The sequence below is a fragment of the Aythya fuligula genome, chromosome 6 (genome assembly GCF_009819795.1).
Source record: "Aythya fuligula isolate bAytFul2 chromosome 6, bAytFul2.pri, whole genome shotgun sequence".
NCBI lineage: Eukaryota > Metazoa > Chordata > Aves > Anseriformes > Anatidae > Aythya > Aythya fuligula.
Window position 1 is genome coordinate 9,747,561 of NC_045564.1, and position 18,101 is coordinate 9,765,661.

At 41.0% G+C, this 18,101-nt stretch overlaps 1 protein-coding gene across 7 annotated transcripts in view; it reads right to left on the minus strand.

The window, feature by feature from the left end:
• AGAP1 (ArfGAP with GTPase domain, ankyrin repeat and PH domain 1) overlaps positions 1-18,101 on the minus strand; it is a 345,403-nt gene that overhangs the window by 220,336 nt on the left and 106,966 nt on the right. For all 7 annotated transcript variants that reach the window (XM_032190230.1, XM_032190227.1, XM_032190225.1 and 4 more), the window contains 2 exons: positions 3,271-3,356; positions 483-624 (listed from right to left, as the gene is read on the minus strand). In XM_032190230.1, coding sequence (XP_032046121.1) covers positions 483-624; positions 3,271-3,356 — 228 coding nt within the window. The remainder of the gene's footprint in view (positions 1-482; positions 625-3,270; positions 3,357-18,101) is intronic.

The following is an 18,101-nucleotide window of genomic DNA, read 5'->3' on the forward strand; positions in this document are numbered from 1 at the left end:
GCGAGCATGACAGGCAAACACTGAATATATATTTACTTTTAAATCTAATGAGAGAAAAACAGCTATTTACTAGCTTCTGGAAGACACTAGAGTGCCTTGGAAATCTAATTCTCAGATGGTCATGGAAGAAGCCAGATCAAATTATGCATATTTTAAATGGCTTTTGTGCACTGTCACATATTTCATAATTTTTGGCTGAGTACCACAGTATAACCATTTTAAATCATGACAGAAACCCATTCTAAATCACCATTGCTAATGCCCTACACGCTTTCAGCATCCCTAGGGCTCTGCGTGGACATTTGTCTCCCATTTTAAACCAGTCCTTGCAATGCCAAGACCCTGTGCCAAGCCAGCTGAGGAAACCTAGGAAATCACCTTGCTGATAGGGAAGGGCAGGACATGGCATTGCCAGCTTGGAACAGTCTGTACGGCCACAAAAGGACACTCTGAGGAAATGTTGTGGTCAAGATTGCACTTACCCTGAGTTCCCACTAGTACCATTGGAATTTCACTAGTGTTGCGATAGTTAGCCATACGGCTGTAGTAGTGGTAAACGGTCTGGAAGCTGACTTCATCTTCCAAACTGAAGACAAATATAACAGCATCCACCCACATGGCAAACTGCGGAATAAAAAATGGAAAAGGCAGACTGAGCGCAAAGCAATACAGAGGAAAAAAGAAAAACGTTCTTATCTGACATACAGGGAAATAGGCAACATACATCAGGGAAGCTTTGTTAGTGACAATAACCAGGTCTTAAAAAAAGTGGTGTATTATTTATAAAATGATGAATCAACATTTATCACTGTGCAAGGCAGTATCTGGGATAAGCAAAGGTTTTTCCCTCACACTCAAAACTGTCTCTCTCCTTCACTGGTATATGATATTGTAAGCCCAACTGCTATCAGTGCACACTGATTTTGATTCACAGAAAGAGGATGCCACAGCCTCAGATCTCTGTATTTGTGAATTAGAAATGAAAAATACCTACCCTTAGTATTCGGATGCCTTATTTAGTGCATTATTTTCCCCACCCTGTGCTTTATGTGCTTGCATGCTGGTGTTTCTGTCAATGCCAGGACAAATATGGCTGTGGTTTTCCAAGCATTGAAAATAATTCTCACATCTCACTCAACGTCCAAAAACGTTAATTTCAAATTGTCTGTGAGTTTATAATTAGAACACTGGTTGGACAAACAGTACTGAATGTCTCATTCAGCTTCCAGTGTGAAAGCAAACTCTGCTCTCTTGGCATCAGTAATCCACTAAAAGACATGAGAGCGCACACGCCAAGGCAGGGTGCTGTTCTAGTGACCATGCAAGTGAAGAAGACTTAGCTCACAAGTGAAACAACACAGTTTAAGCACATTTAACATAACAGTAAACGTATATAGCACATCAAAAAAGTTAAGCTTACCTCACTGCCTTTATTTTTCCCTAAGTGATTCCATTCCTACCCAAATTTAGACCAATGGAAACAAGTTTCAGCCATCCGGAACTCATGCTTGTTATTATATTACTATTACAACATGCCAGGTAGGTTAGGGACATGAACATACAGAGCTGCAAGCAGGTTGGTTTGAGAAACATTTTGGTACATTTTGCAGTTTTACATAACTAGCCTAGGTTTGTAAGCACTTACTTCAGCCCTACCAGCTCCTGCAGTTTTGTTTCTGCTCTGCTGACAGTAGTTCAGCTCTTTCTCATGGAGGTCGAGGTTCTACCCCAATTATCCACAAAAATATAGCATACTTTTGCAAAAAGCAGAGCCACGAGGCTGACATAACCAGCCCTTTCTGTATTATAAATGAATATTGAGGCGAACGTTTTTCTTTAGATTTTTGTTATAAATATTCATTAACCCAGAAATAAACTTTTTATTGTGGGAATTAATAAGCAGATTAAAGATATTTACTATACATGCAACTTGAAATTATGCCTACAACACAACAAAGAGAATTTACAAGTGAAATGTGTCTTCTGAAAAGCAAAACAGCACTAACACCTTAGGCCTTTCATTCTTTTTCTGAAGAACCATCTCAGCCACAGCAGTAATTAAACACCCCCAATTTACCTAGTGTGGATCAAAGGCAAAACAGTGCCTGATCATTAGTTTGCAGTTAGTTCAAATGAGCTCTGCAAAACCAATTCTTCAGGTACACAAATATTTAGATGGCTGTGTGTACCTTTATAATTGCAGTATTACCATTTTATTTTATTTTATTTTTTATATGAGTGAATGCTCTCTAAGCTGTGAGGCCTGAGAACCATTGTGTACTTCAGCCAAGTCATTCACAGACCAAAACAGAGAACTTCATTTAGGCTCATGCCTCACATGGCTGCAGATGTGTGAACCAGACTTCCTTCCAGGATGTCCCTTTTGGTCTCCGTTTCCCCTACCTCCTTTCTCTTCTCCTTTGCCCAGCCACCTTCCCCCATGCTCTCATCCTCCTGCAGCTAAGGAGCAACAGTGGAGCACTGAAACCCAAGCTGCCGCCGCTGGCATCGCTCCCACTCAGCTGTTTGGCAACAGCACAGCTCCTGCTGCTAATCCGCTACCGAACAGGCCAGTGCCTGAGAAACCTCGCTAGTGCCCACCTAAGAAGAGGTAGAGGGAAAACCAAGAGGATGCCTGAAGACAAGAACACTGCCCTGCAGCCAGGCTGGCACAACCTTCACAGGCTTAAGCAATAAGCAAATGCTTCACTTCACTTAAATAGCATAGCAGTGTTAGGCACACGAACCCAATTTTCTTCTGATGAGACTCCTATAGGATTAGGAGGTGGCAGTACACAGAAACCACATGGCAAACCCAAGAACCTCAACAGTGAGCTGCAAGTTGGAAGGTTGAGGCTTACAATGGCACAGGGAGGAAGACATGGAAGCAATAAGGAATGCAGATTCATACACAAGTATGACTGTCACTGTGCACACATCTACCTGATCTGTATTTTAAGAATTTAGAGATTCTAACTCAGAAGAAATCACAAGACTATAACATGCAATTTTGTGGTCACTGGAATCATAATGATTAGGCATTCAACGCAAGGTAGCCTATATCTATAAATATAATTTCATATTATACTCAAAATATGCAATATTTTATTTATTTATTTATTACCTGAGAGCATTTTACCAGCTGAAAGATAAGCAGACACAGAAAATAACAAAGCATAGCAAGTTCTCATAAAGAAAGGTTGAGGTACATTTACGAAAAATGAGTGGAAACTGATTTTAGCCCAATAAAGCTAGAAATGCAATGCTCACCTGTGCCTCTGGAGGGCCCCCTTCATCTCTAATCAGCAGCAGATAGCTTTGTCCATCAACTACTATCTCTTTCTTGAATCTCCCACCTGTTACACAAAATAACTCATTACACAAGTGGAAAAGTAAAACAAAACACAACATAGAAAAAGGCTTCGCTTGTGGAAAGAGTGCATCTAAGATCTTTCACAAATACATGAACTGCTGAATTGAATAAATTCAATTCCTATGCGTTAACATAGAAATCATTGAAGAAAGTTAAGTTGCATATTTTAAGAGTATTTTAAGAATAAGGCTAGTGGGGAAAAAAAGCCAAAACTTCATTGCAAACACTAATTCTCATGGTAGATGTACTTTGTTTTGATATATGCAGGTAAAAGATAGTTGTCTTTTTTTTATGTAATGATGAGAAATGCATCTCTACAAAGAGCAACTATGTCACAGTTGGATACAAAAAGATGTCTAATGTATATATTAGAACCACAATACTTTGCTGTAGGTCTTAGATTTTCCTCAAGAGAAGCCCAGTTCTTACAGCACACACGTAATGTTATGAAAATGGTACTTCTATAGTCACAAATCACAGTTAGGGGAAAATACCAGACACATGTTAGACAAAAAACTACAATGGTGGTACCTGTGTAGAGATGTGCTAAACTAACAGAGAATGATGTGCCCTAACTGGCAGGATGAATTAAAGATCTATTTTGGAGATCTAGATAAAAAGAGCAGAGCCACCCCCATTTTGTTCCTGGGCCTGTTACTGAAATGCAGAATACTGAGTGCTGGAGAAGACAAACTGGCACTGAGCTCAAGGAACGAAACTGGGGCAGGACAGGCAGCTGCACTGCTGCCTTCCCTCTGCACTGTCCTAATGGGGCCTTCAAGCATGACCCAAGGGCAGAATTGGGCTTACTTTCCTTTGGGGTTAAGTATGTTTCAGGCATCCTGCTGCTTCTCCTGACAGACTTTGGGCAATGACAAATCACGTTTAGGGGTTCTGGTGTGACTGAGCCTAAACCAGGATTAGCACAGCGTGGCCTGCTTCTGCATCTTGTTTGCATTCAGATCCCCCTCCGGGAACCAAGAGGGCTCTCATCTCACCAACCATGCCACAAAGGTCCTAAAGCCTCCACGCTGAACACTGTCCAGCCATCGCACATCTCCACTTACAACTAAGACAAAACATATCTACTAACATAAAAATTATTTCCTCACCCCCATTTTTTTTTTTTTTTTTAATCAGGTCTATTTTCAGATTTGAACCCGACTTCCCAACTATGCTTGCTTCAAAACCTGCAATACTGTCACAATAAATGCATTTACACACTTGCTGGGTGACTGAACAGCTCTCACTTCTTCTACAAATTGGATCTTCAAGCAACCACGTCAGCACATACAGCCTAACCTGGATCCTCCAAGCAGTCACACAGAAATGATTAGCCTTAGAGGAAGGCACAGGCTTAGACCCACCTATCCCCCAGCCCATCAGAGTAAGCTTCAAGTCAAGATCACTCAACAGTTCAGCTATGTGCAGTATGTAAGCATGTTTAAACACATTTCAAGTTTAATAAAAGACACAAGAACGGTACTGTTTTATTTTCCTACATTCTCATTTTTTAAATCTACCCCATAAAGAACAGCTCAGCAGTACCAAGCTTGCAACAATTAATAATGTCACATTTCTGACTGTTTAATTGCACAGAATGACGAGAACACATATGGACAGGCTTTCATTATCTTCGTTAAAAAAATAATTCAATTTTGCCTTCCAAGATCAAGCAGCCGATAAACATATACCATTAGTGAACTTGAAAAGAATAATCAAAACCAAATATAAGACTTTGAAAAGAAACTAGCCTCAGCTCTCAGGATCTCAGTTTCAATTAACTACATCATTATTGCTCTGTTATCAATTAATGGTATATGCTTCATAAAGAAGAGTTAAATAAAATGAATTATTTAATACACAGCCCTCCAGAGGGACACTTTAAAGCTTTAAGTAACAATGGGAATGCAGCAGATGTGAGCAAAGAGTGAAAGTTCTGTATAATTACCATTTCCTGTTTCCTTTAATACTGAAAGTTTACCCAGCTAATTACAAAATACCATGAACACATTTAAGAATGACCTCATTATTCCCCTCGTCAATAGGATGCCTTTCAAATCTCACTGCATCTTCAAACACAGTCCTCAGAGGCATAAAGAAGTTACAGACAAGGTGAAATAGAAGGCTTAAGTAGAAAATTGAAAAAAAAATAATCCATAGACTTAGCATTAAAATGCATACGGATCACACATGAGCAATGATATGAAATTTGCTCGTGAGAGTCACTTCAGGGTCACTGAATTTTTATTCATTTATTTTAAGGGAGCAGCTTTGAGAAATGTACCATATTTAACAAACATACCTGTTCCTTGCCTTCTCCAAAAACACTGTGCTTGGAGCTCAGTGTGATAATTTATTTTTATTTCCAGCATGAAGTTCAAATCTTAACACACTGTACCATTTCAATAAGGTCTGTCTTGCTGGAAGAGCAGTACTGCAGTCAAGCAGCACACAGTGAACTTGAGTAGATTTAAGTGGCTTATTTCTCTGCCCTTAAACGCTGACTACACTCATCGTCTGGAATATGCATCAGTCTCATCTGTTCCTTGTATACCCCCATGAACTCATTTGAGTACATTTGTTTAGATTTAGATATTTCGTGATAGATAGTTTAAATCTGAAAATCCCCCAAACCCAAGTGTTTAAAGCCATGCCCTAGAATGAAGAAGTTCAGCTGGAAGGGACCTACGGAGACCGTCAGGCCCAGCTGGCTGACCCCTCCAGGGCTAAGCAAAAGCACATTACTGAGGGCAGTGCCCAAATGCCTCCTGAACACTGACAGCCCCAGGGCAGCACCCACCTCGTTAGTAAGCCTGTGCCAGTGCTTCATCACCCTTATGGTAAAGAATTTTTTCCTAATGCCCAGCCTGGGCCTCCCCTGGACCCCGTGTGTCCCAACATCGGGTCGCAGGGAGCAGAGGCTGCCGCCTCCCTCTGTGCCTCCCCTCAGGGAGCTGTGGGGAGCAGCGAGGTCGCCTCTTGGCCGTCTCTTTTCCAGGCCAGACAAACCCAGTATCCTCAGCCTCTACCTCACAGGACGTGCCCTCCAGCCCTTCTACCAGCTTTGGTGCTTTCCTCTGGGTGCTTCCAACATCCTCTTTGGATTGTGGAGCCCAGACCTGCACACAATACCCAACGTGAGGCCGCGCCAACACTAAACACAGCGCACAGCAGTGCAAGGGCAGCTGTTTCGGTATGCTTCTGCATGGACAGCACTGCACTAGTGATTTCTGTAAAAGGCATCTCTGGAATTTGTAAAGCATCACAGGGCCACAGGGCACAACGAATCTGACAGATCAGCCAGTCGGAATACCGAACTACCACTGCCTTTGGAGGAAGTCAAGAGGTCTCCCATGGCTACAAAATACCACTCTATTTTCCTAATATCCTCTACGATGGAGTCACAGGACACCGTCTAAGCTGAAGACACTGAAAACAAAGAAATGACCTTCAAAATTAAAAAAGAAAGTCTCAGAAACATATCAAGTAGTCCCAAAGGAGGCAACTAGCTTTGTTCTAGTCACATCACGATTATGACACATGCAGCTTTTTAATGAGGAAATTTCGCAGCTCCCATATGTACCTGCCAAAAGAGGTCACAGAAATAACAAGACTGGCAGCGTGGACCACAGCTCTGAAGGACAGGATGATCGCTCCTGCCATGCCCCAGCAGGCACGGCAAAGCACAAAGACAGCAGAGCGAAGGACACCAACCAACAGCTGAACTGCACCCACTCGCAGCCCCAGTCTCATCCTTAAAATGATGGAAAAGACTTTTCCATGAACACCTAAATAGCTCTCTACAGCCAAGTGCAGCTGGAAAAGATTTTTATGAAATATAACAAATTTAGATATCAAAATCACTGAAACTGTGTGGAAGTTTCAATTTGCTAAGATTTTAGCATGTGGCTTATTTTCCTCTCTGAAACTCTGCACTAAGCAGTGCTGCACTATTCTGAGCTTTCCTGGGAAAGATGGGTATCCATTCATACAGGCTCATCTGCAGACATTTCACATCAGAAGGCAAGTATTATTTCTCCATATGAAGTACACCTAATACCTACCAGAAGACACAGAGCAGTGCTTATGATGCAGCCCACAAAAAGACTCAGCCTGGTATGTGCATTAGGTGCGATTCCTCATACAAAATGCTCCTGACAGAAATACAGCTTTGTTCCACGCAAAGCTAAATAAAAGCTGTGCATCAGCAACGTGCAGCCAGGGCTAGAGACCTAGCACAAGTCAGAACAGCGGCCTGATGGAATCAACAAAAGCTTCTTAATCTCATTTCTATGCGTGTCAGTTCTACAAAGGTTAGTGGCTTGAATCAGCAGGCAGAGAAAAACCACGTCCTCCAGTAAAAACTAATACCGATTCTAAGCACTGCACATGTTTGTGACCAGAGATGCTCTGCATTGTGAAATCTTTGTGTCGCGGAGGGAATTCCAGAGATGAAGGTTTTCATCCGGTTAGGAAAGCCTGGGCACCCCTTCATCTAGCTGATAACTGTTTCACTGAGCAATTGCGCGCTGAAGCAACCGCTGATTTTCATACTATATCCCCAGGCTCAACTTCATTTGCCAGACCCTTTATTCAAGCAAATTGCCACGGGGAGGAAGTTATTTGGCCGTATGAGAAAGATAAATCTGGGGGGCTGGCCATATGACAAATCCATGCGGCAGCTGAATGCCTACCACGACATGGGGGCAGGGCAGGCAGGGGCTGGAAAGGAGAGCGCAAGATGAGGCTGAATCTGCTGTAAAAGCCTCTGTTTTGCGTTCCCTATGACATGTGGATTTTTGACAACTGGGGTTACAAGTAAGACAAGTGTTATAAGCAGAGACCGTCTCTTTTTTCTTAAGATAGAGAAAACCATGTTGAGAATTGACTCCTTTTCAGGAAAATGCGTTCAGAAGTCATTTATTCCCTTTCTTCATACATCCATCATCTTAGGACCAAATACATATAGGAACGTTTTTCATTAAGCTCAGAAATAAAATTCCCACAAGATCTTCTGCAACTAAGAAAAAAATACTTCAGCAGTCCAGTAAATCAATGCTAGCATCTCACAATGTTACTTGGAAGTTGGATTTCAATAAAGTATCTTTGTTTTTCCACTCAGCATCTCCCAGTAAATCACATTAAGGAAGCAAAGCATACAAAAAGCACTGAAATTAATTTTCACCCACATCTAGATGTGCTCTGTGCTTGATGTCAATTTGGGTCAGCAGCTGAGAAGCCATCACAAACTATTATTCAGCCACACTTAAAGTCAGCTTTTGGGTATTCCCCTAACACCAAAAACTGTGCTAGAAAATACTTAAGAAACCAAATTGTGGTTGAGCTGGGTTGAGCGTATAAACCATGTAAGCACAAAGATTGGGGAACCACCACTTTCACAGAAGAATTAGCCACAAGCAGTTAACGGCACTAGCTTTCCAGAAAAGTGCACGGGGGGAAAAAAACAACAAACCCAAAGCAACCTAGTCTGGGCTTTTCAAAACTCACCATCTGCTTATCCTGAAATGTAGATTTACACTGCATTGCAGGAAATGCATGGATCAATTCCTGGGCTAGAATATGAGCATTCTCCTTGAGGTACGAAGCAATACCCCTACTTACACCAGGCCATCTTTTTTGCTCCTGGTAACTGAAGCACACAGAACAGCTGCCACAGCCCCCTCACACCTCACTGTGGAGAGGAAGTAATTCAGATGGCAGCATGTTACCACCTCCCTCCCCACCAAAATCAGCTGCTTTTTTTAGTAGGTAGTAAATAGTAATGACCCATGCAGATGTATTCTTCTCTAACTCCTGCTGATGATCTTTAACCCATTTTGCTCGCTTTTACTATTAAAGCAAAGTACACCCATGGGCACAAACCACGTGTTGTATGATATCACCACGTTATGTGGATAATTGCATAGTTACATGAAAACTGCCACGGAAACACTAATCTCTCCTCTTGCAATTCCATGGAAGAAGGTTTAGAGGTCTTTACTGCTGGAACCTTAGCAGCAGCTGCAAGCTGCAGTGATGTTCAACCATTCGAGATGCATTCCCTGACGTATTTGCAGTACTTCTGCAGAAGGCTGTATCGGATGGGTCCACAAAACCTGGTGGTGATTTGAATGGAGACCTACTGATTTTAGGCATCCAGGAAAATTATAGCTTATACTTCAGAAAAGTATTAACCACTCAACTCGCACAGAATCAGACTGTAATTGATGCCTTTAAATACGGTTAGAAAGAAAACAAAAGGGGGGTGTTCATCTGGAGGACACACAGACACACCTATGCTGAATGGTATTTCTGCAAAGGTGCCAGTCTCACTCCCACGTGGCAAAAAATTTAACAGAGCAGAGAAGCCCTGAACTGCCTGAACAGGACTGCAAATTAAGCAAATAAGAAACAGCCCCCTGACAGGGTGATGTCCTGCTGCCACACACTCTTAGCTCAGCCAACCAGCCAAGTAGAAGGAAATATTCAGTAGTTGCTTCCACTAACTTCAAACAGTTGCCAGGCTATAGAGAGAAAACAAAACATGGTGCTGCTTCACAGCCCAGTCCGGGAAGAACATTTACTTGAGCCAACCACGTTATTCCTCAGAAATTTATTCCTCAGAAATGCAGTTAATAGAAATTTGGGTGCAGGGAATACTTCCAGTGCAGATTGTTGCTCCATTAGAGGAACCTGGCAAAAGGAAAAGAAGCTACAAGCACAGCAAACCGGCTGGGATTCCCACCCAATATTATTCTTCAGAAAGAAGGAAAACAAAAGGATGAGTTAACTACCAAGATAACTGTGGGGGGGAAAAGCCTATGAACAGTTAAGGTTCCTTCTCTATCTGGAAACAGGCTTGCAGAGGAGCAGTGCATGATATATTTCCCTTATAAAGCTTCTGACAGTCAGTGGAATATTGCTTGCAAGGCAGTTAGAGGAGCCCAGCCGCAATGAAAGCAGTAATTTGAGTGCAGCAGTAGGAGTAAGCCATACTTGGTACTCATCAAATGACACAGAAAAGCTTCTGCAGGAGTTTTAAGCTTCACGCAAGTATTTTTATTGATAACCTGGAATATGGAACTAACAAGATAAGTTTGTAAAAAAAATGAAGCCAGGGGGACTGCAACCATATTAGAAAATTGGACCATACTTCAACACAGCTGTAACGAGTTAGAAAAACAGCGTGGAAAGAAAATAAAAGCCACATCATAGGGACAAACGCAGTTCTCCACCTGAGCAGAAACAACCAGCTGCAGCAAGATGGGTAGGACAGCAAGCCACCGGCACTGCGGAAGAGCAGGTGGGAGTTACTGAGTGCTGCAGGCAGGAAGCTTGTTCCAGCCAGGAGCTTAAAAAACCTCAGCCACAACTCCTCATAGTGCTCTGGGTAGCGCACTGTGAGGGAGGAAAGGAGCTCACAAGCACTTGCAAAAAAAAAAAAAAAAAAAAAAAAAAAGTTAACAACCGAGAAAATAAACAGTAAGAATAAACAGTAAGGCAAAAAAAACCTGAGTGAACTGAGGTTACTTGAAGAGAACAGACCAGGAAAAGAGATGACTTGAGTGCTCCTGCTGAGGAATCACCTGCAGATCCCATTCTACAGTACGGGAAAGACCTGGTGCTTTTTTCAGTTCCTGTTTTATTATGACCCCAGGTAAACAGGCAAAAGTATGGAATGGAAGATGACAATGTTCTACTCGCGGCTCACCAAAACTTGAGGTGTAAGCCCTGGGACCTATGGTCTAAAAGTAAAGAATCCTTCCCCCTAAGACAGGCATATTAACCCATGTGAGATTTTTGTATGTAATAAATAGGCTTGAGATTTTAACTGTCCAACGTTCTAGCTTGAACACACAAAACTCTAAATTATTCTCTTCTAAGTGGTAAAGGCCTGTGCCTTGCAAGTGAGCACTCAGACCTTGGAAATTACTGCACTAGCAAGGTATCAGACAGCCATCAGGCTGACGTGACGAAGTACCATATTTTCATCCATTTACTGCACAAACATAGGAAAATTTTGACACTGAGCAAATAGAAGCTGAGTAATATTTTATGTGTTAAGTATGCCCTTTCTCATAATTCTCTCAAGTGAGAAGATATCTCTGACAGTTTAACGAGGGAAAACAAACAGCAGGAACCTGCAAGGATCTCCCTCCTCCAAGAGTCCCCCAGATCCCGAGTCTGCCTCCACCTCCCAAGCACCAGGAGACCTCTCTCAGCAGCACCCCCACTATCCCAACACCTGCACGACTTTCTCTGTATGCTGAATCCTGTGATTACAGCTTGAAATAGCTTTTAGACTGACTTAGCGCAGCACTTCCTGCGCTGCTGCTTCTGTGACTTGTATTTAACATTCCTTCCAGCACCATAATCTCTGAACTTCGCACAGCAAGGCAGAGCCATGGGTGGCGGCTGTTCAAGCTTTATCAGACAGCAGAACCCTTCAGGTAAACACGCTGAGGTACTTTAAGAGCTATAACAAATTAAATACTAAAATGTAAAGCAAAAAAAAAGGTATTTGTACTTTCATAGGGCCTAGGATTACATTAAAGTCCCATTTCTACTCATAAAATAGGAAGCCTGGCATTCCTGATTGCCTTTTTCACCTGCTGTTGACTTTTCTCGTTTATTTTATTGACAGCAGGTGCAGACAGATGCTTGAACATATCACACCCACTAATTGCACATATGTTGCAAGTCTAATTTTAAACATTTATTTTTTTCAAGCCAGCTGGAGACAAACAACAAAAAGCAGCAATCAACTTCTTTGGGCAGGATGTGATGCTACTTTAGTACACTCCTACCTACCTGTTGCCATCGGCCAAGTATTTGGTTTTTGTTTGTTTGTTTGCTTTAAGAGTCTACACACAAAAATACCACTTTCCAAACAATGTTCTTCACATCTTTAGCCGCATGACTAAAAATAGCATGGCTCTTCTTTACTGCAATTCCTTAAAAAATAAATTGCTTTATCACACAGTTCATCTTTCAGACACCAGCCTGTTCACTCAGCTTCTACCTTTCAAGGTAACAAACTGGCCCCTGACAGCATCTGCTCAAAATTTCTCTACCTGAGTTGAACTTTACAAGCTTCCAATGTGTTTTCAAAGATATTAACACATGGCAAACCCTAAGCTGCATAACCAAGATAAGCCTAAAGCTCCTACAAGCAAAGAAGCAGATTCCTGGCTTTTGTTTGATTGCTTTTTGTTTAAATATTCCTTGGGTTTTTATACTTAGGTTATAGCCAACTTCTTTGATATCTGTCCTTTCATTACAGTATTACATTGCAAATAGTAGCCCTGAATTAAACACTGGAGTTATCCAGGTGCAATTATGCTACTACCTATCAGAACACAAACCAAAAAAAATGGTGAGATCTACTAAGGAAAAATCACCAAATCAGCTACCATCATCTCAGGTTTAGGGTTTCTTGTGTTTGTTTAACTGTGTCCCACAATATTCTAAATCATATATGAGAACACAATTGTTGTATAATAGTATACTATTTATCTTACAGGTAAGAGGAAATGTTTTCCATCTATATGTTGTATTTTAGTGTGTTCTCTTTCCACATGAAATAAACCACAAGTTTTTCAGATGCTCCTACCTAATACCAAGTGACAGCCCCACAAATATAACTGGAAGGTTTTAAAAATTGTCATCATAGACAACAGGCTGTCAAGATATAATCTTGCTATCCTGCAAGGTGGAAGGCCTTTACAATTCCTGAAATGTGTAAGAAAACACTAGTGACAGCCTGCTGTAGCAGCAAATTCCAGTTTGTTGAGATTTAGGCATAGTATGAATCCAGTCAGAGAACTTGCCTTACTTTCTGGTACTGTTCCCCAAAACAACAAAAAGCTAGTGTCAAAGAAAAACAATTCGAAACATTAAAAAAATAATAAATTCAATAACATGTTTATGTTTTGCTTCAAGACTGAGAGCTAAATGTTGGGCTGTGATTTTAAAATAAATCCAGATTTAAAATTTGAAAGAGATAAGGAAAAACAGGCCTTTCTTCCATCTACAGCCACTCCATGCTGAATTCTGATTCAACAGCAGTACAAAACGAAGAACAATGGGGACTTAGGAGTCATTTACTACTGTTAAGAGTCCGAAGTTACAACAGCTATAAACCTAAATCCCAGTTTTTAGCTGGGATGGAGCCTTCAGAGGAGCCTTTTTATAAGACGGACAACCAATCCTACAGACGTAAGTCATCAAAATCTTGGAGTATTCAAACCACAGTGCATTCAAGACATTATCTTAAAGATCACTCTGTCCTCAAGGCACGCAACCTAGAAAGGAAGTCCCATTGAGGAAATTGTGTCTCCAGCATCTTCTCCTTGGGAAAAGAGCAAATACTAACCTCTCCCTTAAATAACTCTTCCTTATTTGCGGAACACTTAAAACAGCCGTTGACTTGCCCGCTGGAACAGAGAGGTTTTCAAAGGGTTTGCTAAACCACACAGCTCGTCTCCAGGGGATGAGGAGAGGGAAAGAGAGGAAGATGGGATGCAGAATGGAGATTTCGGAATACATAAACACGCTCTTTTATGCTAAGCCTGAAAGGCTCCCAAAGCCCAGGAGAGCCAACTGCAGCAACACTTTAAAGTGATCAAAAAAGACAAGTGTTACTTGGTATCTGGATGTCAGTGTGAAGTGCCAAATAAAAATAATTAGCTGATACTGTAATAATGAGATAGCGGACAAAGAACTAAGAGAGGAGATCACTCTGAAACCCATGTCTAATGTTATCAGTGCCTTCTGCACGCAGCCTCAGTCAGCGCTTCCACAGATGAAGAGAGCACTCCACAGCTGCAGCTGCCCCAAAAACCCATCAAACATTGCATCAAGGATTTAAACACAATGTGAAAAACTGCAGCTCCCCCATGGTTTTGTTTTGTGGTGCAGGTGTTTTAATGGATGCAACATCCAGCTCCTTGCGAGGAGTTGGATTCTAAAGGATGTTATTTTGAACTTAAACGCACTGGGAACTCTCACCAGGTCTCACGGCATAAGCTCTGTGTATAAGCTACAAATACGAGGATGATTTTATGGAATTCCAGGAAACAACAAGTGAAAAAGCATGAAGTTACTCTTCAAGAAAAGCACATACACACATATTTCAGAAGACAAATTTTACTACTTCACATTTATATTTCAGTTGGCTTGCTCACCAGGAACAGAACACATGGCTTAGTCTGGGACAGATCCCCTTCTTTTATACATAAAAGATTTATTTGGTTGTTTAGTAGATACAGACTACAGATTCCTACATGTTTGAAAAACATTAGCCAGATAAAAAAAAATCACTAAATGACTTCTGTGAACAGAGTTTTGAATTTAGGAGCTTAATCGTTCACAGAAGAAACAATCACATTTTTAGCCTACTGGATTATGGTTATGTGGGGAGGTTTTGGTGATGGGGGCTGCGGGGAGGCCTCTGCCCACAGCGCCCTGGTGCTGTGCCGTGTGCGAGCAGAGCCAGCTCCAGCCTGTGAGGTCGGTGCAGAAGGAGGTCAGGAGAGAGGCCCCTGGCGGAGCAGGCTGTCCCCCTGCAGCCCACGGGTCCCACAGCGGGGCAGGTCTCCGTGCTGCAGCCCATGGAGAGGAGCTTGGGCACAGTGGGTGGATGTGGCCACACAGGGAAGGTCCCAGACCAGAGCAGGGGTGGCAGCGAGCACCAAGGAGCAGCTTAACTTCCCATCTGTGATCTCTACCTCTACTAAATCTCCCAGCACTTTAAGGTATAAAGACCATGAAAACAGCCTTGTCTGTCCACTTAGTTTAACACAACTGCAAACCAAGAAGCATCATCTCCCTCCCCTCACTAGGGGAACAAGCTCCACCATTGCTTCTATCACAGAGATGAGCAACTCAAGCATTAGATCTTTTCTATGAATGACGTAAATGGGAAGGTTATCTAGATTAACAGATTATACTTCGATTCTCTGTATACGTGTTTTATAATATTCTTTGGTCAGACAAAAATCTCACAAGGGGATGTTGAACACAAGCAGTTTAAATTTATAAAGTAGTCATGTCCAATCTTCCTTGGAGAGTTAGACTCTGCTGAAGTAGTGGCTGGAGTAACTCTGAGAGCTTCCCAAGCCTCTCCTTTGCACTGCGTACTGCACAGGAGGCCTAGGCACCAACAGCCTAGCAAGTACAGCAGAGACATCTGACATTTTAATTTCTACTCTACCTTCTTCCAGACAAAGGTACATAAAGTTTCCACTGACTGCAGCAGTTATTTGCCCTCTGGAGGCAAGGCGTTAGATGAGCTTTATATGCAGCTGAGAACACAAAAACATTTCACTCTTCCAGGAAAAAGGAATCTTAACTATATCCACAAATTTAGTTAACTTAAAATATATGCCCCCTCATTCTAAAGCAAATTGACATTCTAGAGCAAATTGACACTAATCACTAATTCTCAGAAAACTAGCAGCAAATAAGGTAATTTTCAATGTCAGGAAAGAAGTTAATGCTTTACATTACTTTTAAGCCAGTCTCGTAAGCATACTTTATACTGGAGATGTGCAGCTATAAAAATTCTTCAAAGCTTACCACAAATAAAACCACAGCAGTTGTACCTACTGCTTTGGTTTTCTCCCTTACGTTTTACTGCCTACCCAAAGGTACCACAACCTTAAATCTAACTGCTTCCTCCACAAGGAAGCTTTCTTCCCAACTCTCATTTTAATTATTCTGTTATTTTCTATTTTAAGGGGATTGTGTTAATGCAAACTCATGTACCCATCTTTCATAACAAATTTTTGTTTTTGTAAATTAAAGATATTTTCATAAACTGCTGGACAGGTTCAGCAATTCATGTTCACATTCATCTGTTTTAGTATTTTACATTACTTGGGCAATAAGGTGGGAGAGAAAAACCTTGTTTCTTTCCATCCTAGGGGAGATACTTTTGTCCAAAGTACACGATCAGAACTTCGTTTTCTGCTTTTTTAAGCGTATCGGAAAGAATACTGAAATAACCATCACATGAATTACAGCACTCACAGGCATACAAGAGATCTGCCAGGGTCTTTAAGTCACATTCCATGCCTCTGTGGCTTTTTATGAAAGAAAAACCCAACCAGTACCAAATAACCCTGATACACAGTATTCCAACAAAGTTTAATTCACCTTGGTCTACAAATTTGTTTCAAATTGCAAACACACGTTTCATTATGTCTCTAGAGGTAGGATCAAGTTTTAAAGAAATGAAAAGAAAACATTAGGTTGCACACATCTTATTTGTAGCTCTCTTACAGTTGTTTCAACTATGTAAAAAAAAAAAAAGTTGCACAGTAGTTTTTTTCCAACAGCTTGGAATGTTCCAAAAAGACCACAAATCACTGATAAATACTCTACTTCCAATAATTTTCTTGCTGTATCATTATAGGGAAAGAAATGTACATCCCAAACTACTGTAATTTCAACTTGTTATAAGGATATACATCACTTGTTTTCTTACATCAAAATACAACTGATTTAAAAACCTGTCACACAGGAATGTAACTACGCGCATGTTAAATATGCATAAGAAGAGTCTAAAAGTCAATTTTCTCTCCGGGTAATATTTACTCCAAGGATCCAAAGGTTTACAAGTTATAGTAGAGAATAAAATTGGGTCAAACGTTGAGAGAAAACTGCTCTATGCTTTAATGTTATATGATTCTTCCTCTTGGTGAGGAGTGTGGGGGGGAAAGGTTTGGGACAAAAAAAAAAAAAAAAAGAAGAAAGCCTCATCTTAAAAGAGCTGAGGGAAACATGAAACCATCTTTATAGACTGAACATTCATTTACTGGAATGCTGAAGCTACCTTAAAGGCCTAAAAGAGATCTGGTACTCGTCTAATTTAGGGCAGGTTTCATGGTAATTGTAGCAATTTAAAAGGCAAAGGATAGCAGAAAGTGGTCCCTGGTTGTAATCACCGCTTGCACATGAAGTATGCATCAATCATTCTACCAATTAGATACCACTTACACGATGCCTGATAAATTTTGCTGCTAGTAAGCCATTCAGTTAATAAACTTCTCTTCATAACTAGTCAAGCAGCTGAGACCTTTATGCCTCATATAGAAAAAGTCCTTTATCCAACTCAAGAAACCAGCACATTTAAAAGACCTCAGAAAAGGACAAAGGGCAGAACTGCATTGATTTATCTAATGCTCCGTTCCCATGCAGAATGTAAAAATCCTTGGGCCCACACTGCAACGCAACAGAACCCTCCACACTGATGCTGCCTTTTACACCCAGTGACAGTGGTTGGACTTCAATTGGTTACAAAAGGAAATAAAACACTAACAAATAATTTCAGTAGATATTTACTCGAGAGAAACTATACGGGTTGAATTTCCTTAATACTAACTTGATTAGAAATCTTGACTGTGTTGCATACGAGGTGAATTAGAGCTCTTAATTATTTCAGTTTTCCTACCGTTAATGAGATGGAATGGTGTCATTAGTGAGGCTTGTCAGCTACACTTATGTGCAAAGAAATGATTTGACACTGCTTTTGAAATCTAATCCTTTCGGGGAAAACAGTCTGAACGTCACTCAAGCACTGTAAATAAAAATCCTTGAAGACAAAGAGGACAGATGGCAACACTCTCAAGGAACACCATCTAAAATATTCATAGTTTAGGAGAAGAGTAGTATTAACCCTGTAAATAATCAGTATGTTTAAATTTCGCAAGAAAAAATATCT